Source organism: Epinephelus lanceolatus, chromosome 1, assembly GCF_041903045.1.
Source record: "Epinephelus lanceolatus isolate andai-2023 chromosome 1, ASM4190304v1, whole genome shotgun sequence".
Lineage (NCBI taxonomy): Eukaryota > Metazoa > Chordata > Actinopteri > Perciformes > Serranidae > Epinephelus > Epinephelus lanceolatus.
The window spans coordinates 10,374,641-10,399,803 of record NC_135734.1 but is presented as its reverse complement, the minus strand read 5'-3'; the positions used below and the strand labels follow the sequence as shown (position 1 = coordinate 10,399,803).

Genomic DNA, 25,163 nt, shown 5'->3' with positions numbered 1-25,163 from the left:
ATGCCTTTCCTCTAATTCTTTGTTAAGTGGGTTGCACAAGTTAGTGATTTTATTGTCATTACAATAAGTAGGTCTTATTCCATGCCTTTAAGTTTTTATGTACTATAGAGTGAAATGTACTCACAGTTAAATTGAGATAAAGGTAGAGTTGGTTCAGTGAGACGGTTAACATACAGTGTATATGTTGACAGGAGCCAGGCTGCTGTCTCTCCTGGTGAGTTCAGTAGGATCTCCAGTAGGTGGCAGGGTCCTGTTTCCCTCTCCCGTCTTTTCCCCTCACTGAGTGCACATGGGTGTTAAAGAGTGTGATGATATTATGACAGCTAATTGCTCTCATTGGGATGGAGTTGGATGGATTGCCTGGTTCCGTAGCCGGTGTAATGTTAGCTATTAATGTAAGTGGTTTGAGCTCGTCTGAGGCCAAATTGTAGGATAAGTGTTTAAAAACTGTGAAAAAAAGTTTGTGCTGCTGTGGTTGATTTTATGACCAAAATACACACTAACTTGTCTCAGTGTATTGCAACTAGTTGCGTGCTACAATGCGAGTGTACACATTAACATTAGAGCAGGAAGGCAAAACAAACTGTTCTCATAAATACATTATTTTGCTCTCAAATATAATACATGTGTTATTGTCTCAGCTTGGAGAAAATGTAAAAGGAAGAAAAAGTCCAAATAAGTACAAAGCGTCTGGATTGTTTGTGCGTTTGTTGTTTTCAGCATGTGAAATGAGTTGTGTCTTTGTTCCGGCACTGTAAACAATTCCATTTAGCAGAACAATAAAGGGGCTGATAGCGGGGCCAGTTTTCTTTCTTTCCGCTGGATAGCTGTGTTTACTTATCTGTTGTTTAATTAAAGGGCCTCTTTTCTTTAGGCTCCCATTGTTTCAATAGCACGGCCGGAGTCCCGGCAGAGGTCAAAGGGTTAACAGCCGTCAACTGTGTCTTTTTTTTTTTTTTTTTTTTTGAAAGGGGCCCCCACACAAAGGCACGAGTTCACCTGCAGCCCAGCCCGCGGCTCCCTATTGTGTGGCCCCATTTGAATTGATTATGTTTAGAGGGCTGGTTGTGATTGGTGGAGAAGGGCGTGGTTGATTGGATAGTTTTGTATCTTGTCAGCCAGGGAGCAACCTTGCGCGTGCAATCTGTCTGTATCCCGAGGAAGGTTGGAGACTCCACAGCACAGCAGCGCTTGTTCTCAGCCTCCCTGCCTGCCAGCCCTGTGTGCCTCTACCTCGCTCTCTCTCTCACTCACTCACTCTCTCTCTTACTGTCTCTCTCTCTCTCTCTCTCCTTCCCTCGCCGCTCTGCTCTCCGCTCTGCTTCACTCCACACCGCGTGGCCCAGCACTCTGTTTACCCTGCCAGCTAAATGGAGTTTGTCAGGTTTGTCAATATGATTGATTTCTATGATTTTGCCTGCTTTCTTGTGTAAAAAACTTGACAATTTAATTTGACCGGGGAAAAAGAGAGAAGGAGGCTTTATTGTCTGTCTGTCGTTGAGGTTGTGTCATTGTAATTGGTTAATTTTGTCATGCAGTTTGTGTGAGAGGAGCAGTTATCCAGGGTTTACTTTGCTGTTGAGGCAGTGACAGTTTACAGGTTGGTGCTGGTAGGAGAAGCACAGAAAGCAGGTGTCATGTACATTAGATTAACTGTACCAGAATGTATTGCATTTCAAAACAACCCTGTATGGATTAGCTGCTTGTGTTTATCTGTGTGCTGCTGGGATGTTGATGGATTTGAGCATTTCACTTTAAGTCTTAGCAACAGTTTGTTCAGCTTTGCTTGTTTGTCAGTTGCAGTATTAGAAACCCAACCATTTACAGCAAGTTTCTGTCTGCCATTTTATGCTGTTTGTTTAGTATTGTTTACTTAACTGATAGTGAGCTAACCAGTTAAGCAGGATCCGGTACTGTACTCTGTGCTGTTTGAATTATGGAAAGTTGTAGGAAAAACATAAGACAGGTTTGCCTCCTCTTTTGCATTGTTGTTTTCCTCATATTTTCTCATAACACTGCTTTATTGTTTAGAATATTTCCAGGGTAAGGCATGACACATAGGAAAGAAGTCTTCCACTTTTTGTTTCATGTTGAGTTTTTCTGGTTGTGTGTTTTGCGATGATTTGCTTTTATGAGTTAATGAGTGCTGGTCAGACTTTGTGTGCTCTCAGGCTATGGCCTGGACTAATCCTCACTCTCCTCATGGTGTCACAGTGAATTAAGACAGGCTGGCACAGCTCTATATTTGACACCGTCACCACAAAACCACGTTGGAGACACGCTGTCACTCCAAATGTCATCGCTTATATCTTCCTGAAAAGTGTGTAAATGTTTGTACGTGCCTGTGTTTGTGTTTGTGGCAAAGGGATTGCGGTGTGCATTTAGGAGGGAAAGTTGTGGTCGTTTTCTTTCTTCTTCTTTTTTCTGCTGTCAAGTTTAAGTCCGATTTGACAGCTTTGAGGTTTTACACAGAGGACAGTTATTGATTTTATGTTGTTTAATGACCTCAAGTATTTTTACTACAACAATTGTAAGTAATACACTCGTGCACATATAGTAAGGACTTACATGTCATTCACTTTTCTGAGTGCTGTTTTTGGTTTTGTTTGCACTCACCACTGAGCTGAAACTTTTTAGGGTGCAATGTTTCAGCACCTTGCATCAGTGCAAAAAAAAAAAGTGGGTGCCTGAAAGAAAAGAGAGATGGAGAAGAATAGTGGAGGAGAATATCAGATGGTGGTGGAGGAGGAGAGCGAAGCCTAAACAGGGCAGTGTGCACCGTAATGCCGTGCAGCTGTGCCGAGACTCGCAGTTTGGGAGAGCTGGAGTGCGAGCTGATTGGGTTGACAGTTTGTAATCAAAGTTGATTTATTGTTCATTAGTAGTGCATTAGCCCTTTCAGGCAGGGGCGTTATTTGTGCAGTGGCCTGTCAAGGCGAGGGGCTGCGAGCACCTGTCATTTCTAAACCATGACATAGGCAACCAGATATTAGCTGTGTACCCGGAGAGGGGGGCACAGGGGGTAGCCACCAGAGCCTCACGGCTTGCTGGGATATCCTTTACAGGGACGGTGTCTGCTTTGTACTGGAGCAGGCAGGCAAGACAGAGAGGAGAGACGGGGGAATAGTTTAGCAGTGATATAGTGAGCCACCAGCTGCTCTCTGCTGTTATTCCCCGGCTTTCCCGACTAAAACATGTTTTTACTTGAAAAAGGCTTTCATTCATTTTTTTAAAGGGTCATTTGTGCGTCTCTGTTTCAGATAGGAAGATTAACTCTACACTTGAGATGCCATGTGTTTCAAAGGGTTGAGATGGCAGGATAATAATGAGATTACATGGTGTGGAGTGTTTTATGGCAGAAGGTCTTTTCCACCACTCATCTCTGTCATGACCTATATATTTTTAAAACAATAAGGTATGTGATGGTATTGACATGTTGCACCCAGAAAATCAGGGTGGATTATTTGAGTTGTGTGTGGACATAAACAAGTTGGACATAGCTTGTATTTTGCTATGAAGCTGCTGCTGACCCTGAGCATCTTTTTCTATATAATTTTATTAATAGGCTGTACACTCTAAATGAGTCACATAACACAACAACATTTAGAGTGTCAGGAGGCAACAGAATTTGTGGCCCTCTCGTCTGCCGTCATGGAAACAAGGATTAGCTTTGCATTGCTGGCGTGCAGAGAATAGAAACAATCTGTACGAGGATGTGTCAGCCATTGTCTTTTAACTACAGTTTCATTTAAAAGGGATTTTAGAGGGTGTGATCTTAATTAAATCTCAACCGAGTCAAATAGTGCATCTGAAGACGTGCACCGTTGCGTAACCGTGCAGAGCTGATGAACCATAGATCACGGGCTACGCACTCCACCCCAACACTGATCGTAAGACGTTTCCGAGAAAGGTGAGAACAGAGAAAGGTGGTGTGTGTGAGATATTAGCAGTCACCCCTTGTAAGGCAGGTTTCAGAACTCAGAGGTCTTGTGGATACGCACTTGGAGGTGTGGCTTGAAAGGTCAAAAAGAGTGACAGGACATTGAGTCACACTCTGAAATCTAACGAAGCACTCGGGATTTTTTTTTTTTCTTTTTTTAAATTTTGTGACCAAATTTCTTTTTTTTTTGTAATGTTTGTAAATGCAGCTTCATAAATGTTACTTTGATATTACCTCTATTATTTTTACAAAAAAATACTTGGTCATTGATTTTTTATTGTTGAATAAAATACATTTTTTCTGAAATACAAATAGCATGAAACATGATGCAAAGGATGGTCCCTCTTGTAGTGTGTGTGCGTGTGTATGTGTGTATTTGTGTGTGTCAGGATGGGGTGGGGGGTTGGGGGGTGGGGGTGCCCTCTGTGCTCTCCCCTCAGCAGTGGTCACCTGCAGTGGTGGCTGCCTCCAGTGTGGGAAACAGCGTTCAGCTCGCAGCTCAGCTGTTATTGTTGGGTGTGAGAGCTCGCTTCACTTCGCCGTGCAGTTTGTTTGTTTAAACCCGACGTTGGGACCGGCTCTGGCGGAAAAAAAAAAAAAAAAAAAACCTGTTTGTTTGTAGTCAAAAAGTTAATTAAAATGCAATCTTAACTTTTGTTTTTACAGTTGCTCAAATAATTTGAGCCCTCGCCCCCTCACACCCTACACCCAGTTCAGAAAATGTATATTGTGTGGTAAACTGAGACAAAATGTGATTATCCTGTTTATGTGAGGTGTAAACATTTTTGAAACAGCTTGATTGTGGATGAGGAAGAGGGAGTAATGGAGGTCTCAACACACGTAATGATGGGTAGGTCTGTCCTGCTTTTTTAAATTCATCAGGCGTACTTTAAATGTAGGATCCAAAATATGTTTTGTGTACACAAATTATGTTCAGTAACAATTTATATACAAGCTATCATTATTATTAGTAATAGTATCATTATTATTATTTATTTATTTTTTATTATTATTGTTATTAGGGGAAAAGTTTATTGGTGTGAATATACTACGTCTCTCTCTCTTTTTTTTTCTTAAGAGGGAAATAAATGCTCTCCACCTCAGAGATTTCAATCAACTTGAATGGTTAATATGGAATTAGTCTTTCCAGTCTTGTCGACGACTAATTATGTTCACACATCACTTAAGTACAATAGCTCCCGTGAAATCCTCATTTCGGCTACATTTTCATGCAGGAGATCACAGTCAGGATGGGAAGTCGTTTCCTTGCGCCACTGCAGGCCAAGGTAAAACAACAGCATCAAACGGACTCGACTCAGTGATTTCTCCAGGGCCTGTTATTTCTTTTTTACTTCTCCATTCCATTTGATGCCCCTCCAAAACAAGATGACCCCAGGGAGCACAAATGAAAATTTGATAATTCTTTTTTTTTTTTTTTTTTTTTAACCTTTTTTTTTTTTTTCTTCTTCTTCTTTTTTTTTTCTTTCGGGGAAGCTGCACCTTTGCGGCCAGTGAAAACGTCTGTGCTGGTCTCACTGACATTCACCTCCTTGTCCCTCATTTCTGTTCCTCTTAATTGCCTCGGTGTTGGGGAAAGGGGCTATCTCACAGTCTTGTTCACCCCTTCTCCTTCTCACCGGGCTTTGACCTCTGACTTGTGATAGGAGGGGGTGCTCGGGGAGCGTCTTCATTAACTCTGAATCAGTGACTCTCTAACGTTTTCAGATGTGCGGTTTGTGTTGCCTCATTAGATTATCATATTTTCCTCTTGAAGTTGGCTAACTGTAGGTGTCCTTCAATGCCAAATGCTTTCTATACTGACTGTGTGTGTGTGTGTGTGTGTGTATGCATGGTTAGTGGTGGTGTAGAGAATTATGACATGAAGGAAATGAATGATCTATAGCTTTGACAAAAGGATTTTAATATAGTTTTTTTTAAAACATTTTAAATGCTTTATATTAATAATTTTATTTTCTGTTTCCATTATTCCATAAACACATTTATACTGAATATACAGTGCAAATACTGTCTCACTCTATATGGAAAATGTGCTCCTTATATAGAGTATGTTATGGGCTGCACATGTGCTTGTATGTGCTTGTGACAGTTAACATGCCACAGTTTAGATTTGTGTGTGTGTGTGTGTGTGTGTGTGTGTGTGTGTTTGGCCGGCAGCAGGCCTGTGCTGGTACAGTATATCGCCTCCAGTCACTCTGCAGCTGTGTGAGAATGTTCCAGGTTTGAATGTTTATGCATGGGAGGCACCTGGAGAGCGCCACACCTTTCGTGAAATTCATAAACGTCAGCTATTTCTGGCATCCTCAGAATGTCCTCTTTTTCACACCCTCATATCGGTAGAGTAGATTAGAGCTGGGCTCAGTGGATCCCTCCAGTTATTAGCCCAGTACAAGTCCCCCTTTTAGACTATCTTTAGATGGTGATATATTTTTGTGGATCATCTGGAGTCATGATGTTATCCAAGAGATAAGGGAGTGCACCATATGGGAGTGCTCTAAATGGCGACTGGCGTCCCGTGTTTGCGTTAAATGGGCATGATACCGCGGCCAGGGCAATATTTTTCAGTTAAAGTGCTCCCTCCCGCCCTCCCTCTCAATAGGATCCAGTCTTAGGCAGATTTTCACTCCTTCAGCACAGGATTAAATGGTAGTAGTTACATTGATCAATAGGTTAAGAAGCATACAATCCCTCTTGCTGCTAATGACCTCAGTAGTAATGGGTAATAAAATGGGGGTCTGTAATAGCCTCTTGCTGGGGCTGTGCACAGAGGAAGCTGCTCCAGCTGTAGTTACTGTGAGCCAGACGCTCCTGACAAGACGAAGTGTGAAACCATGATGAGATATACACCCAAGGTGTAAAGAATTAAGACAGTTAAATTGAAGGGAACCTCAGTGTAATTTGTAATGAAATTGGCAGCTATTGAGAGCTGGAGTGTGTAAAAATCTCTGTGTTAACGTGGAGTTTGCTCTCCCTTTTTTTCCTCCACATCACACTCTATATAATATGGCATGACAAAATGATTATACATTTGAAAATAAGACTAAATTTACAGCTTTAACATGGTTGTAAAAATAGAGCATGACAAGTATGGAGTAGATTTTTAATGCGTGCAGTTAAAGAAAAGCTTCAGAAAAAAAGGGGGCATTATTATTTATCCTCGGTGTGCGTGGGGGGTAAATGTCATTAGATGGGAACTATATATCACATCATGTATGGCGCTTGCATGTCAGCAAGACAGGGCTGCTTGGTTGACCTTCAAAATAGTTCATCAAAATTAGCGATGCCCAGAAAAAAGGACTTCAGTGGATAATGACTGTGAAATTAGGAAATGGGAGGCCGGGGCTATGCAAATGACAGGACAAGTCATGTGCAAAAGTCAAGATGAACTGCATATTAAGACATAATACAGGGGGGAATTAATATTGCATTTTCCTCCTCGCGCTCCCTACGCCTGGTGCTGGAGATGAGAAATGTGAAGTGTGTGTTAGTCCTGGGTGGGGCTGAGCCTCCTTCGCTCTCCTGGGGGCTGGAGGAACACAGCACAGTGTAGTCTGGCACCGCTCTATAAAGTTAACGGAGAGCATCAAAGCTGCTCTGTCCTATTTGACATCACTGCCCTTTCCTCTGCATTTGCAGTACAAGCTGTTCATTATGGCAGTGCTTTGTTTTTGTTTTATGCTACAGTGGGGAGAATGAATAAGGTGATATGCATGCAGGGTGTGTGTCAAGAAAAGCCCCTTCGTTACCGGAGATTTTAAACAGCGACATTACATTCAGAAATGCATGAAAAATTCAAAGGGGTGTCATTAGCTATAAGGCGGCCACACAATTTGGGTAACCTTGGTGAAGACAGACTGTCACTGACAGACTCTCCGCTCTATCAGCTGCTGACATCAGCCTGAGAGAGAGACAAAGCACATTTTATATGCACATATGTATACGTGCACATACACAAAAGAACGCTCGCCACAACATATTAACAAGTGCAAAGACGCAGCACTATCAAGCACATCTTAGTCGCTGTTTGTCATCCGAATGTCAAGGAAAGGAGCTTTTAATGGTATTGCACATCATAGCAGTGAGTGGCAGCATCCAGACACACTGCGAGTCCCCTACGCCGCCGGAGCAATTAAGGCACCCTGACAACTGTGGGGGCTCTTTGAGTGTCACAACAAATCACTTGTTTTGAGGAGTCATGCACTCACACCTTTTCTGCTGGGAGTTAGTTAGAGGCCTGCGTGTTCCTCACCGTGGCTCCTCCTCCAGGCACTCTGTATCGTCACAATAATAGATCGCTGTTGACAGCGTCTCTAATGAAATGTTCTCACATGACATGTCGCGCGCATGCGACGAGCCAACCGCAGCATTTTTGAGGCAATCTTTCACGTCCTCAGGTATGGCATATTTGCCATGTTGTATAAACGGCGAGCTCTGAGAAGACACTGATCAAAATCCGATGGCACTGAAGGGCTGTGTGTGTGTGTGTGTGTGTGTGTGTGTGTGTGTGTGTGTGACGGGAAGGTCGGTTGGAGGATGGAGGTTGGGGTGGATGCACTGGCCCTTTACTCCACAGGCATGATCCACGCCTGGCTGTCTTGTGTCCTTTCGCCTGCCTCAGTCTTGTGTGGTGTCATAACAGTTAGAGGGGTTGAAATGTGTGTTTTTGTTGGAGGGTATCCGCAGCTTGTAACACATTGAGATGGCACTTGAGATAAATTCTTAGAATCAAGTCAAAAGCAAGGGGCTAGTTTATACATATTAAATATTGTATATATTGTTTGTTGAGCATCATTTATCCCTGGAAAGTCATTTTCCATATCTAATCAGTATGTCAGTGATCTCTAGCCTCTCACATTTTGCATGCTGGGTTTAGAGGATGGTTTGCTTTTTGTTTCCTGCATTAATTCTCGCTATATTACTGGACACATGATTTACATTTGTCTGCTTGTTTGGTGTGTGTGTGCAGGTTCCAGTTTCAGTGGCTATGATGACACCTCAAGTGATAACTCCACAGCAGATGCAGCAAATCCTTCAGCAGCAAGTCCTGAGCCCTCAGCAGCTCCAGGTTCTCCTCCAGCAGCAACAGGCCCTCATGTTACAGCAGGTAATGTGCATCTGACATTCACGTCAGGAATCATTTTGTCTGAAAATTTTCTCATGTATAGACAGCGTTTTCACAAAGATAAATTCACTTTGAGCTGCTATTCTGTTCTCGTTTTTTTTTTTTTTTTTCCCGGGAGCCTCAAAGACAACATTCCTCAAAGTATTGAAAATTCTCACAAAAACCCACTGCTGACTTTATACGACTGTCAGACTTTCACTCACGTGTCGCCTTCCCATCTTTTTTGCAGCAGCAACTCCAAGAGTTCTACAAAAAGCAGCAGGAACAGCTCCACCTCCAGCTTTTACAGCAGCAGCAGCAGCAGCAGCAGCATGCAGGCAGCAAGCAGAGTAAAGAGGTAGGCTGACATCACTCCAACCGCCTGCCATTACCAAACCCGTTGGCCAGACAGAGCATGGAAGGCATGTGTGCTCCCTCCCTCAACCCCATCTGCTTCCAGACTGTGGTTAAAGTAGAGAGGAGAGGGGGAGAATCAAGTGCACTCATGCTTCTGATTAGCATGTCAGACTTGCCGGATAAATGGTAACAACTGACTGATGCTGCGCTAAGAATACAGTGTCCCTTTTTCTGGAAAAGTCTTCACATTAAATGTAAAATATTTTATAGAGCCTGAGCCTCGGCCCATTGTTCTAGATTTTTTTTCAAGTAAACAAGTGTCCTGTGCAACAAAGAGATGACCGTTTCTGTGAGCCTCATGTAGGACATAATGAAAGGCAGAAGGGAGAAAGGCAGGAACAGGGAGCATATAAATCTGAGAGGCTTTTCTCGGTAATTAACATGGAAATGGCAGAGGAAGAGAAGGCATGTAATTGTGAGATATCAGTGCAGAGAGCGCTCCCAGCTTTGTTGCCTGTGTTGAGTTTTTTTTTTCTCCTCTCCATCTTCCTCGCTCTCTCCTTCGCTCCCTCCAGTACGGCAGGGCTCGCTCATAGGCAGCAGCTTAATGCGTGTTAATGACTGGAGGATACAGGCATCGCTGTGGACAAAGCAAATTATTATTGTGCGGTCAGAAGAAGTTCAAAGACAATCTGGGGATTTTTTTTTTCTCGCTCTTGTCCCCATTGAGTTCCATGTTTGGAGAGTAGAGGAAGCACTGAAAATTAAGGCCGATGTTAAAAGCGAGATGCACACACACATCTGCACTCGCTCGCGCACGTCCGCGTCCTGTCGAAGCTCCCAACTTCAAAGTCGTAGCTCCCTAATTAATGAACTGCGGGCTTCAGTTTGGACAAGTTGTGGCGTGATGCTCCCATAAATCAACATGACAGCGGAGCTCCTCGGCCTCAGATAGGGCCTGTCACCAAGTCGCATCTGATGTAAACACTAGAGGAGCAAGGGAGAAAAGAGGGGGGGTGAGGATGGAGAGGTGGAGGGGGGGTGCAAGGAGGTGCAATTGATCAGTTGAATGGAGCATGAGAATAAAAGAAAAAACAACTTTTGAAGCATATTATGTATGATCACAGGAAATGGATGCAGCCTCGAGAGGCTCTCCCCCTCCGCCGATGTTTTCTTTCTCTCCCCATCGCTCTCGCCTTTTTTCAGTCGCGTTTCTCGCAGCCATCAAAAGACAGAATAAGAATTATGCAGTGACTCCCCTGTGGCTGCCAGACAATAACCCCCTGTTGTTGCTTTGTGCCTCTTTTATTTTAAAGACATCAAAATTTAGTTTTTCAAAGATCTTTAACTTTATATTTGAAGCTTGACAATAAAGGCCTGCCAGTGTCACTCTTTATCATTTGTCAGGGACTGTATTTTTCTCTCCCTCGTGCCACTTCTTGTTAACCTCTTATTTGGTCTATTGGGTCTGGGCTTTTTAATGTGTCTGCATGCTGGGAGCGCACAGGAGCTCCTGTCAGCTGATGGGACCAGAAGAAAAAAAAATGTGAAGGGGAGAGAGTTAAATTCATTTGCAATACTCGATTTTTCTTTCTTCCCCTTTTTTTTTTCCTTCAGAAAAGCCACCCTCTATTTATTTAGCGTTTTGATGAAAGACATTGTTCCTTGTGAACTCCCACCCCCGTAGCACTATTATCTTTGTCTCTGGCTGTCAGGGAGGAGCTGGAGAACAGAAAACCACTGAAGACATGAGAAACTTTTCTCACACTGATGGAAGGGAAAAGAGAATCAACCACCTTGTCATAAATAGGAGAGATCAGAGAGGATCACAGACCACCTGTATCCCGAATTTCACTGAACTCTCTCTCTCTATCTCTTCTCTTTTGGGTTTGATTGCACGTGAATGAATGTGGTTACTCCTCAATTATGACCCTGCTCCGCCACTGTAAATTCGCCTTCCTCCCCTGATTGATCCAATGAGACGACCCTGCTCACTGTAACAGACCAGCGCTGCCCAGAGCTTTATTTTTAGTGAGCCAGTGCAGGAGCGGCAGGCAGGGTGTGGGGCAGCAGGGAGGGAGGGAGAGGAAGGGAAAGGAAGGCCGCTAGACCCCTTTTGACAAGCCGAACGGCGGTGGGCGGAGGGGACGCGTTTTATCTGGCTGTTTCAGTGGTTTCAGAGCCGCCAGCAAGTGACCTGACAGCCGCGTTGCACCGAGACCTTTTTTGTACGCACTCAATTGTGAGAAGTAAACAAAGTGGTGTATCCTGTGTTTGGTAACAGGGTGCGGTGCACAGCTTGGCAGCCCCTGCACTGCTTTTAGTGCCCCCTCCTCTCCTCCCACCCGCATGACAACTGGCCTTGTATACTCATAAACAAGCCTGGTATCCTGTTGAGTCTCAGCCATGCTTATTTTATCCCTATCTGTTAGAAAATACAAAAAGTGTCCTGATAGATGTTGTTGTTCAATTTGTATTAATTATAATATGAATAGTTAACTGGAGATTTGTGTGAGAGCAGGGATTGGTGAAAGGGTTAAACGTCATCTCTCTCCTCTGTGCCCCTGTTATCTAAATAACTTCTCTCATTTGTTTTGACTCATAGGAGATTGGGGATATTAGATAATTTCCTTCTATTTATTATTCTGACTTTCTTTTGATTTTCTTTTCCACTTTTTCTTCCTATCAGAGTTCACACATTTCACTTAACCACAGCCAGCACCCCCCCCCCCCCTCCCCCCCCCCCAACCCTTAAAATCAGTAAAGACACACCAGCATTTCATTAAAAATTCCTTGATGAAACAGCACAGTTAGATCAACAAAACAGCCATGTCTCAGTCAGTCCGCAGTATGTGACTGAACACAGCTTGCTGTGCTGGCTGGGGGAACGAGTGTGTATCCCTGAGCTCAGCGCCATGCCTGGGAGAGTTGTGAGAGTTGCTCGGGTGGTTATTAAGCACTTTGATTTAGTCACACGTTGTTTGCTGAATTATGAATGGCTGTAATTAAATTCCTGTGGCTCTTATTATGAATGATTAACTATGTTGTTTCATTGTTTGTCATTTGCCTCCCGACTCCTCGTTAATTAAGAGAGAGAGAGATGTATACTCTACCTGTCTTAAGTGGGCCCAGACAAACCCCCACTAACGGCAAAATTTATGAAAATTACGGTGCGCCATTGTGTGTTAGATTCACACATGCAAAATCCATTAACTTTGTTTTTTATGAATGAACGTGTTGTTCTAAAGTGTTACAGTTTACAACCTATGAACTCCATGGCCTGGAACTTTAAATGTTTTTCTTCAACAGCATACGTGATTCCAGTCATGTACAAACCTGAAATTCAGCTTTACATGTTTGCACTGGCTGTTGTGCCTCTATGAAGATGCAGTATATGTGTTTGCTGACAGTGTGCCCCTCTGTCTTTGTGTGTGTGTGTGTCTGTGTGTTTGTGTGTGCCACCAGCAGCAGGTGTCAGCACAGCAGTTGGCCTTCCAGCAGCAGCTCCTGCAGGTCCAGCAGGTCCAGCAGCAGCATCTGCTCAACCTCCAGAGGCAGGGGCTGCTCACAATCCAGCCTGGACAGACCGGCCTGCCACTGCACTCCCTCACTCAGGGTCAGTACCTAATATCGCAGCAATGCACTCAACTGTTAGCCCACTGAACTTTGTCAAATCCTCTGTCTATCAGTCCTCAACTGCTCGACAGGAGCACAAGTGGTAACAAACACAGCAGAATACCTGTATTTACCCTCAGTATTGTTGGAAGTGCTGAAATGTTTTTGCCGGTATAAACTAAAGGTTTGGTTTGGGTTATAAGACAAAAACGATGGAGATTAGGGTCATGCTAAAACGTCTGTTTATTGATACACTGGATGACCCTTGTCTACTCGAAATTCCCATTTCATCAGTTTTTTTTTTGGGAGTTGTCAGAGGCGGGACAAAGTCCTTGTTTTCTACGTTTTTGCACTTGAGTCCTAAGTCAAGACTGACAAATGCTAAACTTAGAGCTTCAGTCCTAAACAAGTCATAATACTCCCTTCACTAAATCTAGCCATTTTACAGCAGAGTAATCATGTAATTTTTGAACCACGTTTTGCATATTGCAATTTGTTTTTTGTTGACCCCGCATTGTTTTTGTACTTGAATGACATTATCTTTAGTATCTGTATCTGTATCTAGTATCTGTTTAGTATCTGTTGTTTCCAACTGGTGCTCAATATCGTAACGTTAGCTCTTCATGGTTCTCTCCTGCAACTTGATTGGTTGTTTCAGGTGGGTTCAAACAAAGTGGATCGTGGGAATTGAGTGTTGACCTGCGTGGAATGAATAGCATTAGCTGATTCAGGAAATGAACTGATTCGTGGCACACTTTTTAGAGAACACTTGGTGTTTGGCTTTGTTCAGAGGTACCAAGTATTTTCAAGTCAGAAGGTTCAAGTCTATGTTAAGTCACGAGTCACAGGTGTTCAAGTCCAAGGAAAGAGGAGTCTTTTGATTTTGTCAAGTCAAGTCAGAAGTCATCAAATGTTTGACTCATGTGTGACTTGAGTCCACACCTCTGGGAGTTGTTCCCTGAACACAACTCATGACTGTGTTTTTATAAAAAGAAAATCCCACTGTCAAATGTGTTAAAATATGTAACCAGAGAATGTATTTATTTGTATTGGAGGAGGATTTTAATCAGCTGTCTGTACACATCACAGCATTGTCATGCTGAGCAATTGGAGCTGACAGAAATCTGGGGACAACAATCTGCAGCATTTTAACATGGCAGCTCATGTAGGTGTATATCTCTATATAATCAGAGCTGTTTCATCTGCTACTGTTATTACTCTGCTTTGATACCTGTACAAATATGCTTACTCAAAGGGAACAAAGCACTATTAAAGTATGTAACCACATAGTATATGTGGTTTCACAGACTCAGGACACACCTACTGCAATGCTTCACTCAATGCCAACTTACTAAATGGCATCTTATGCCTCTTGTCTGGGTTCACTGTTTACTGCAGTTTGATTATGCTGTGCCACACCTTTTTTTATGATCATCTTAGACTTTAAAAGTGAAGTATCCCACTGTTCAGAGTAAGATGTCCATGCTTTGTCCTTGAACTCTGTGTCCTGTGCCAGTGATTGGCAGCCTGGTGGCAGTCTCCTTCAGCCTGAAGGAAGACTGGATCTATTGTTCGCAAACTGCCAGTGAACTTGTCATTGTGTAACCGCCTGTTACTCGATAGGGAGTCAATACTTGTTGTTTGGCCAGGAAGTTTATTTCTTTATTTATTCTTTAATATTTTGTTAAGGAGTGGTCCCCTTGTGACAAAGACGCCGTCATACGGGTTTTAGAACATGACATTGACTATTCATTCCCAGCTAAGACAAACAGTTTTGAAATAACAAGATAAGGGCGATAAAAATGGGGGGGGTGCTTAGGTAATAGGCAAACACAAACACGGTTTGTACAGTGGTGTTATTGTTTGGGCTGGGTATGGAATCACTCATCCACTCGCAGTCGATCGCCATGGGCACAGGCGTAGAGCGCTGTTGTGTTGTGAGTGTGCTTTGCTGAATTGCTCTGTGTCAGATGTCTGGCAAACACACACACACCCCTTGAGTAAAGCATTATGTGGTGATATGGAGAGGCGCTGCACTGTTGATGGATTTCACAACAGTCCCAGAACATCCTGTTTATACTGTGTCATCATCAAATAACTCCGAGGCATCTCACCTTATCAAGAGTAGGTGTATTAAAGTTATATCACTTTTACCTTTTCAGTTTTTAGTTAAGCTTTTAGGCTTTGTCTGGACTGCACAGTTACTTATCTTAAAAACAGTGATTTAGATCATTGTTTACATTAATAGCATCAGACTACATGCTACATTTTCCTGTAATGTCTACCACACACTAGAGGGCTGATAGATCGAAAGTCTGACACCCTCTCATATCTAAAGACGATTTGAGTTTTGAGTCACACACTTTAAGATTTTGCAGAGGGTGAAGGTTACTCTTTGCAAGACTGCAAGTAGATTCCTTTGGCGATTATCTCCCGTCCCCCATCTGGTGGAAAATATTACGCCAAACCCTCTTTAACAATTATGACATATTATTAAATCCTTATCTGTCTGCATAAACCCATAACTCTAGTAACACAGGATAAAAGGCGTCACATGTTGACAGTATTCTTGTCAATTCGGCATCAGTAATATCCATAAAGATAAACTGTATTTGTGTACAAACTTTACATTTTGGATTTTGTTGCCTCAACTTGCCACCAGCCTCCACTGGTTAGCACTATTTTAGCAGGACGAGACCGTGGGAATGAGAGGTGAACCTTTTAAAAAATTAAGATTTCTCACTAAAATAAGTGCTGGTTGGTGGATCAGATACACACCAAATTCAACATAGACTCTTACTCGCTTTACAACTCCAACAGTTTCTCCTTTTCCACAGTACATGGGAACAGAGACTTGTTCACCTGAGTTCACTCCATGTTTGCTGCCCTGTTTACTGCTCCCTGTTTAGTGCTGCAGAGAGCACAGCTTTTGGTTGGTGACAATGTTAATGTCATTGAACTTCACCATTTGCGTGAGCCAAAACTAAAAACTTAAGATTATATTATCCATGTTTGATTTTGTCGGAATGTCAAGAAGTGCAAAAGGCTGACTTAAGACAGCTCAGAGTTTTTATAACCACTGTACACCTAATGATTGAGCTCATGGGAGCACGCACAAACTGAGGTAAAACTGTTATGATTTTATTCTGACATAGGGAATTTGTCTGCAACAGTGAAGTTGCTTGAAAAGTAATTTATGTAAAGCCAGCACAAGTTGTATGAACACACGACAAAGGATAAATAATTGAAGCCTCCCACCGTGCATCACCACACGATACCATAAGGTGTCACAGACATAATGAAATTACAGAGGAAATATCTTCAGTCGAAGAATCATGAGAGACAATCTTACGTCTAACTCTAGGACTTTAACTTATAAGGGATTTTCCACATGAATGTACTCAAAACTGAGAGGGTTATTTCTTGAAGGTGTGGAAGATGAGGAACTGAATCTCCTCCAATATAAAATTAGTGTTTTGCTGCCTTGTGTCACAACCAGTCGAACCTGGTTAGTTTGTCCCCGCAATCCGCCAATGGTAAACTCTGTGCCTCCGACAGCTGTTCCAACACTTAGGCTAGTGCTTCAGGCCCCTGGTTTGTCTTCCTGTTCTACACATTTTCTGCTTGACTGTTTGAAGTTATTGATGACCTTTCTGTTTTCCACATCACTAAACTCTTTCATGCATCAGCGGGCCAGGCCCATGGTGCTCAGATCTAATCTGCAACACTCAGCTAGCAGTTAGCACTGTGTCGGAAGTGATGAGTTGATCTGCTCTGTTTGGGGTCCCAGTGATTATGGATTTAAACTTGGGGGTGGGGGGGCCTATCAGTAGATAACAATAGAATTATTTAAGAAAAAATAAAAATAAAAAAAACTTTCACATGCAATCCACTGTATTCCTTTTTTGTGTTGAGACAATGAAAGGAACAAAAGGTTTATAATAATAGGTCACGGTAACAGAGTAATTAAAGAAAAGCAGGTGTGCAGCTATGATGCTGTTTGTGGCTCATTTTTGCATCAGTCTCCTGCTTAGTTACATCGTTGGCTGAGACAGATTAGAGTCATTTTTTTGCTGCCAAAACGATGGACTGAAGGAATGCATTTGAATTAGCCTTTCAAACATTTGATAGCACTAATTAAGTATGAACTTGTAGATAGCAGTTTTGAGTGAAAAACAATTGCTCACATCATCCAGAGGATAATTTGTTTCTGTTGTCGTAAATTCTTTTGACATTAATGTTCAAAGTCTTGGAAGCGGCCAGACGGTATCTGTTATAAATTACAACAGTGTGTTTGGGGAGGATATAACTCTCATAAATATAAATTTGATCCACCTCCCCCCCTCCCCTCTTCACAAAAAGCCTGTCCTCTTGACCTGATAAGTGAGTCAGTGGTTGCTCAGACTCATGTTGCTCAGGTGTTGCCTGTGTGTGCGTGTGTGTGTGTGTGTGTGTGTGTGTGTGTGTTTATGCTCACCCTCGGAGGTGGCCCTGCAAGAGAGTGAGTTCTTGTAGCTGCACAACATCATTTAAGCTGTCTGGGAGAGGCCAGTGGGACAGTGACAAGACAAATTTGCCGGTAATATGAAAGCAAAGAATGTGGCGAGCCATGAAGTGCTCACAGAACAGCAGCACATCAGGGACAGCGGCGGGTAATGCGGCTGACCTGTCAGTGATTGATACGTCCAGCAGCGGGCTACTGGTAATAGTTCCTGCAGCATTAGGACAGGACATATTTCAGGCCTAAGGGGTGCATATCAGCAGGCCAGTGATTACGGCAACATAAACAGGGGTGCAGTAAAGGTCCCAGCCCTGACGGAACAATAAACTAATAGCGATGTCACTGTCCCCCCACGGCACCGGCACTGTGTGTGAGAAGTAACAGCTCGGTTTAAAGAGCCCGGAGCACTGGGGGCCATTTTTTATTTGGGGGATGATGGCCTGCAACTGATGTCATTATGAACCTTAAATCAACTTTCTGCTTGCTTGAACATGGTCACCTGGGTACAGGGGGACAAGGACAGGAAAAGGTTGAAGAGCTCGGCCTGTCTCGATGCCAGAGCTACCTGCGGAGGTAAAATTGAGTTGGGAGGCCGGTGATCAATCAAGTGTCCCAACAACATACATTTTTTAAAGTGCTTGTCCGTATTTCCCAGTCGTAATGAGCGGAATAGTTGTGTTGAAAAATGGAAAGAAGAAAGATAAACCAATCCGGCATTTAAAGGATGGACAAACCGGGGGACCCAAGAAAGAGGATTTACAGATCAATGTCATTATGTGTCCCTCAGTAATCAGATGGAGAGCAACCCAATGCGTTTTATCCAAACAGAAAATATAATCCCCCCTGAGACATTTGTGTAATGATATTTTATTGTCATTTATGTGGAATCATGAGCCATAGCTGTTGTTGGGATTGAAGAGGTTAGGGTTAGATAGGAACACCGAGAGGGGGAGAGCAATAAAACTGGGGACTAGATCCAGAAAGAGACAGCTTGGTCCCACTCCGTTACCTCTCTCATCAGACTGGTCTATCCGCTGCGGTTTCATCTGAGTAAACAGTGGTGTCGGGGTCACCAGGACTGCTGGGTAATTGAGCCAGTGTGGGCCGCCCTGTCAAGCACATCGGCTAAAAATACATCGCCCACTGTCACCGGGCACCAAGTGGGGGGAAAATGATTGTTCCCGCTGTCGGAGCGCAGGACACTCGCATCACCAGTGACCTTCTGCTTCCAAACCAGCCATCACGGAAAAAAAAGAGAAACTTTTTGCTCCTCATAGCATCAAAACAACAATGGATCCTTTGAAAAATGCAACTGGAAATGAGCAAGCTGTGAATTAGCATGCTATAACACAGACTGCAATATTAAGCATGTTTAGCCTGTCACGGACGTGCACTTCGATTAGGGCACATCAAGGCATTGAAGAGAATAAGGGAGAATACAGGCAGGCAGAATAGAGCGAGCGTGTTGAAATATTCGAATGAGGAAAGACGCTCCTTGGAACGTGGAAAGGTTATTGATTTGTCCTGTAATCATTTCCTGCTCTTTGATATGCAAATGATCTAGTGTGAATTTACAGCAATCCTATCAGACTCATTTCACAGTTCTTAGCCCCTGCGTCTCTCTGGAGTCCTCCGCCTCATTAGGCCAATGTTCTCCATTACCAGCATAATTAAAATCTTTAGTAGCTTATCAAATTAAAAATATTTTTGCTGATCGTATTGAGATCTTCACCTCACAGTTATTTTCCACAACAGGAATAAATTAAGACTAAGCATTTTGCACACAATGTATTACAATCTGGTGCTTGAAAGGAGCACTTCTGGTATCTATAGAGCCGGTGATGAGAAACGGGGAGGAGGGGGGGATCCGGAGAATATAAACCCAAGAAGATAAGCATTTGCAAATCATCTTTCATTTGCCAGTGCTCATTTTGAGAATGGATTTAATTAATTGTAATGTTAAACGAGCGGTCTTGCCCATTTGCTCTGTGGTTAAATTCACCACATATCCATGGGCTCTTTCAGCATGCTTAAAACATGTGGCTTACTTAAGCACAGATTTGAATACTCCATTACAAATCCACACATATTCCCCTGTTAGATCTTTCAGTATGCTATTAAAATTACCCAGATGCAGTGTGTTTTGAATGAAAACACAAATAGCCACAGATTCTGCACCCATGAGGCTTAATCTTATTTTACATATCAGCTTTATCCTCATTTGTGTCAAATGAAAGCAGACTTCTCCGGCACAGTAACAGACACAGCAAGAATGGACACATATATATTGTGCACCCAACAAAGGCTCTCTTCTGTCAGACATGGAAAGTGGGGTGCACAAACACAGCATTATCCTTCTTCATCCCGACTCTGGCCCTGGGTGTCGGGATCGCTGTCACTCACAGGCAGAAAAAACACTCTGTAGATGTGTTTCCAGCACACAGAAAAATGTCTTGTGTCTTCAAGGGATTTTTTTTTCAAAGGGCTGTGTGAGCTGCAGTGTGCTTGACTTGTTAAATGAGGTTTAAGTCTTCTGTGTCAATTGGAGGCGGTGCAGAGCTTTAAGTATTTTGCACATTAATGCGCTTTTGAGAATATTACCCCAGGGTCCTGTTTCTCAAGGAGGCAGGGGTGGGATGTTTTCTAGTGTTGCTATTGTAAACTTTTTGTTGTGTATGTTGTGCACATCTCTGTTGTTGAGAGAAAATGATGGTGATTATTCAGATTTCATGCCTTGTCTGGATGTTAATTATTTACTCTGGGCATGAAATCTGCGTGAATGCCAGGGATTTGTGTATACAAACACGCTTCAGATCACAGGAAAAATGGGAGGGAGAGAAGGAGGTAGCAGAGAGAGAGAGGGGGGAGGCAAGAGCTCTCAGTGCATTACCCTGTAGTGGAATATTTTCTAATTAATACTCGGCTTTGTTTACAGACACTTTGATTTAATTAAGTGATGAAGAAGAGAGTTGGATTAGCCGTTAATTGATTTAATTATCCAATTTGTTTGTCTCAGGCATGATTCCAGCCGAGCTGCAGCAACTGTGGAAGGAGGTGACAAATGCTCACGTGAAGGAGGAGCACAACAACAGCAGCAGCAACAACGGCCACCGGGGCCTTGACCTGTCCTCCCCGGCACCGCCAAAGAACCCACTCCTCAACCAGCATGCCTCCACCAACGGGCAGTACATGAGTCACAAGAGAGAAGGGTGAGTCCCAAGGTCTTTTATATAGTTCTTGTTTTCTTTTCTTTTTCCTCTGCATGTGTCTTACATCTTATGCATGCTCTCACAATGAGAACATGGGTCAGCGAGGACACACAAGCTTCAAATCATCACTTTTATACAACAATAGTCTCTTAAAGCATTCTTCCTCACCTTGTGTCTATCGTACACTAGAGCACTTTGAAAAGAATTGAAAAAGATTGAAGTCCGACAGCCTCTCACATCTCAAGACAATATGAGTTTTGAGTCACAACACTAAAAGATTTTGAAAAGACTGGGGATCTTGCAGGGTCACTATTTGCAAGACTCCAAGTAGATTCCTTTTGAGATTATTTCCCATCCTGCTCCTGGTGGACAATATTACAATATTATATTGCCAAACTACCTTTGAGAAATATAACATATTAACATTTCCTTACGTGTCCGCAAAAAAACGTAACTCTAGAAACACATGTAAAAGGCATCATATGACAGTAATACTCTTGTCGATTCAGCGGCCTCAGCTTGCTGCCAGCCTCCATTGATCAGCTGCAGAGGTGATCCTAGGGCTTCAGGCAACACAGCCTACTGAGGCCCCCTGCATTTCACAAATTCTCCACCATCATCTTGTCAGTCAAGTCTTCTTCGTGCTAATAAAATTGGACTTCTGCTACTCTGTACGCAGCAGAGACTTTCAGTTTATAATTGTAGCGACCGTCATCAAACTAAATATTGATTAAAAAAGTAAAACAACAGTGGGGGCAGTGGGCAAGTAATGTAATCGGCGTGTGCCCGAACGCCTTGTAACACTCGTAACACAATCAACCGCAGCAAGCCTGGTGTATCGTCATTGCAAAATGTGCCACTGGGGGCCCCTTTTCCCAGTTTTTTTGGAGGGGCCCCAAACATTTGTCTGGTTTGCGCTCATGATGCGCCCTTGGTTATCTGTGCTGTTCTGGTAGGAGGAGACTGTGGGAATGAGTGGTGAACCATTTCAAAAACTTCTCACTAATATAAGTGCTGGTGAGTGGATCAGATGCACACCGAATTACACACAGACTCTTGTACACTCTAAAACTTCACCAGAAACTTGCTCGCTTTATATCGGCTCCCTAGAGACCCCTCCATGTTTACTGTGTACCGGGTTTGCTGCTTCCTCTGCAGCTATTGGTTGGTGACAGTGTTCATATAATTGAACTTGAGTGTTTGCATCAGGTTTAAAACTTTTGATAATAATAAACATGTTTGATTTTGTTGAAACATCAAGACAAGATAAAGACTGACTTAAGATGGCTCGGATCGAGTTTTATGACCACCTTACATCAAATGATTTAGATCACGGGAGCATGCACCAACTGAGGAAAAACTCTTTTCCAACATCAGAAATTTGTCCACGACAGTGAAATCACTTGGAAAGGCCAGCAGTATTTGTACCCTACAACAACAAACAAACATAGGTGGTAAACAAAGTTGTGAAACAGTCTTGACTGTCATCTTTGTATGAAGCAAGCACAAGGCCCATGTGCCATATATTCCCATTTAAGATAGGAATTTCTCACAGGGCCTCAGTTGATAGACATGCCCCCATAGGGTTTGCATAGAGATTACTCTTAATTTATAGTGTGTAAGTATTATTTCTATTAAGGCCAGTACAGTCACTTTCCTGTGTGCCTGGATGCAGCTGGGGATTTCACAGAACACCTGGAAGGAAGACAGGGATTTGGAGAAATGTGCATGCAGTCGAAATGGGATCACCATGCTATTAATGAGGGGGGGTCAGGGTATTGACCCCCTCCTGTTATTGTTTCAGTTGCACATTGGGAAGTGCAGCTGCGACTTCAGCTGCATTACCTCGAAAACATTTCGATTAGCAGTGTCTTTTTCAGAAAGGGAACCAGTTCCTTGTGTACTGGGAACTTGTTGACATGTACAATCAAACTTGTCACATCAGGAATAACTAAAGCATTACAAGAACAACAAGCTATACTAGAAAAAACAAACCCTGGGTGTATCATATTTTCTAAACCCGGATGAATCATCTGTGAAAGGCGTTTGCTCTCCGAGCTGTGTGTCTGCGTCTTTAAGGAAGGAATTAATTTGGCATCTTACACATTTGCTTGTTTTCTTGCACCAAAGTCTGATCTTTGAACTGCTAGTGAGGAGCCTCCAGGCACCGTGAGCTCACTGCATAACATCTGACTTGTGTTTCAGTGATCAAAACCCTACGTGTCGTTATGAAAGCAATGCCGATGAAAACATGTTTAGCACAGTAAACCAGCAGGCCTTTGGAGGTGAAGAGGGGCTGCCGGCGGGGGGGGGGACACGGGGGGTTGTAGAGAGGATCTGAGTGACTTCGAGAGGAGGTGCTATGATTCACTGATGGAGAGATAGAAACGGAAAGCAGCTATTTCTTTTCAAGCAGTGGTATCGGTTTTAAACAGATTCATAATACCTGTACAGACTTATCCTCTTTACTGTTTCAAAGTGATCTTCCAGCACAGACACAAAATAAAATTTAAAAAAAGGCTGGCGTTAGTTGCTCCCACAGTTGACAGTATCCACAGGCTCCCAGTCCTTCATCCAGAGACTGGCTGAATGTCTGGTTTCTGTGTAGTTAAAGACAAATCGCAGGGGGAGGATATTGATTCGCTCACTCCATCACACATTGTCGCGAGCGAGCAAACAAGGTGAGCATCGGTGGCAGGAAAAAGGCAAGAACCAGCCTCAGCTGAGGGCTCCATGAAACATCGGAGAAGACATAACGCAAGAGCTGGCAGCCCCTCTGCCTCGCGCTGACTGTCAGAGATTAAAGAAGATGTCAACAGCAGTTTAACACAAGCTTAAGTGAAGACGGCAGTCTCAGTCTGAATATTCTAGCAGTATCTTAGATCTGTCAGAAAACCGAGCAGGTGATTCTCATCCAGCCCATCTGCTTGAGGAAGTCGTGGATTACCTACGCAGACTTTCAAATGTGCAATTACAAAGAATAGGCGACTGATACAAAGTGAACACAAAACACTGCTTATTAAATGCTGAGTTTAGATTCACACGAGCAATAATCCCTTTTTGCGTTAATTTTGGAACACTTAAATCACACAACTATCAAGAGCATTGTTCCTCTCGTTTCCTTTTGATGATGCAGACTCAATTCTAATCAGACTCCATGGGAAGAAAAAAATGAAATATTATTAAGTATGGTTATTCTAAGCAAGGCTCTGAGAAAACGTCTGTGTTATAATCCAGGGATTTGAATAATCAGGTTGAAGATAATGGGCTGGGCCGGCCCGGGCGTAAATAGAGAGCATCCACTCATCCTCCCAGCGCTGAACTTAATGAACTTTTAATTGATGCGGTTTTGCGAGTCCTTTTGTCATGCAACAGAAACAAGCCTCTCTGCTGATGGGCCTGTTTTCCCGACTGGCTTCAGATTGGTTTACAGCAGGCCCTAAGTACCATGTAGTTAGTTTCATGTGTCATATAAAATCTGCCCAGGCACAACGACGCCTGCAACTAAAACCTTAAGTGCATCCACAGGAATCACTCACCGGCTTTGCACTTCCGTCTTAAGGAAGGAGGAGAAATTCAATCACTGCCGGGCTTGACACACCGAAGACGAGGCACGTGTTCCTGCTTTTACTTGTCTCAGAGAACACTCCAGCAAAGGCAGGCTGGGATTTCTGTTTGTCTGAACAACATCCCCGATACGACCAGGGCCTGAGTCACTCAATCTGTCAGCCCTGTGTTGTTCCCCAGCCCACGAACTGTGATGCATAGATAGAGATATACCCCTGTGAGCCAGGTCATCTTTATTCAATGATTTGCTTATTTAAATGAAATGTGGCTGATCTGTATCTGACACAAATTCCCCATACAGTGCTGCATCAGCTTTGTAAAGGGGGAGCGTCCTCACAAAGCGCTTGGCCCACTTTACTTCCCAACAACCATCAGTAACCACAGCTCGGGGACTGTAACACAGCAATCTGTTAAGGAGATAAATAATCAGATTTGGCACAGCACTCCCATCTCTCTTGCCTTTCATTTGTCTTACACCAGAAAAAAAAACTGATAATTAAATCATTTAGGGTGAACCATGCAGTTGCACGGAGAAGACGGAAGGAAAGGATCGAGTATAGGGAGTTAAAAAGGGGGAGGGTGGAGGATTGAGGGGGAGGACGCGAGGGAATAGGCTAACATTAGTACCAACAGCGAGGGAGAGTGTTGTGACTGGCTTCACACACATTGTGGCCAGACTCTGACCTAGCAAGGTGGACATCAATCTTCTCTTTTTCTGCTGATAGATTGAGTCCATCAGCGCACAATGCCATAGATCATGACTTGTTTATGGCCCAGAGCATCTCATCAAAAGAAGCGAACTAGAAAACAACTGGCCAGCAGCTGTCGGAGTCGCCTCTGCATCTGTCTACATAT

At 43.2% G+C, this 25,163-nt stretch overlaps 1 protein-coding gene across 12 annotated transcripts in view; it reads left to right on the top strand.

The window, feature by feature from the left end:
- Positions 1-25,163, top strand: part of foxp1b (forkhead box P1b) — a 185,460-nt gene that overhangs the window by 134,777 nt on the left and 25,520 nt on the right. For 7 of the 12 annotated variants that reach the window (XM_078173654.1, XM_078173570.1, XM_078173541.1 and 4 more), the window contains 4 exons: positions 8,925-9,062; positions 9,310-9,417; positions 12,882-13,032; positions 20,549-20,741. In XM_078173654.1, coding sequence (XP_078029780.1) covers positions 8,925-9,062; positions 9,310-9,417; positions 12,882-13,032; positions 20,549-20,741 — 590 coding nt within the window. Of the gene's footprint in view, positions 1-945; positions 1,385-8,924; positions 9,063-9,309; positions 9,418-12,881; positions 13,033-20,548; positions 20,742-25,163 lie in introns of those variants that run through there. The other 5 variants (XM_033627322.2, XM_078173788.1, XM_033627320.2 and 2 more) reach the window with 5 other exon arrangements.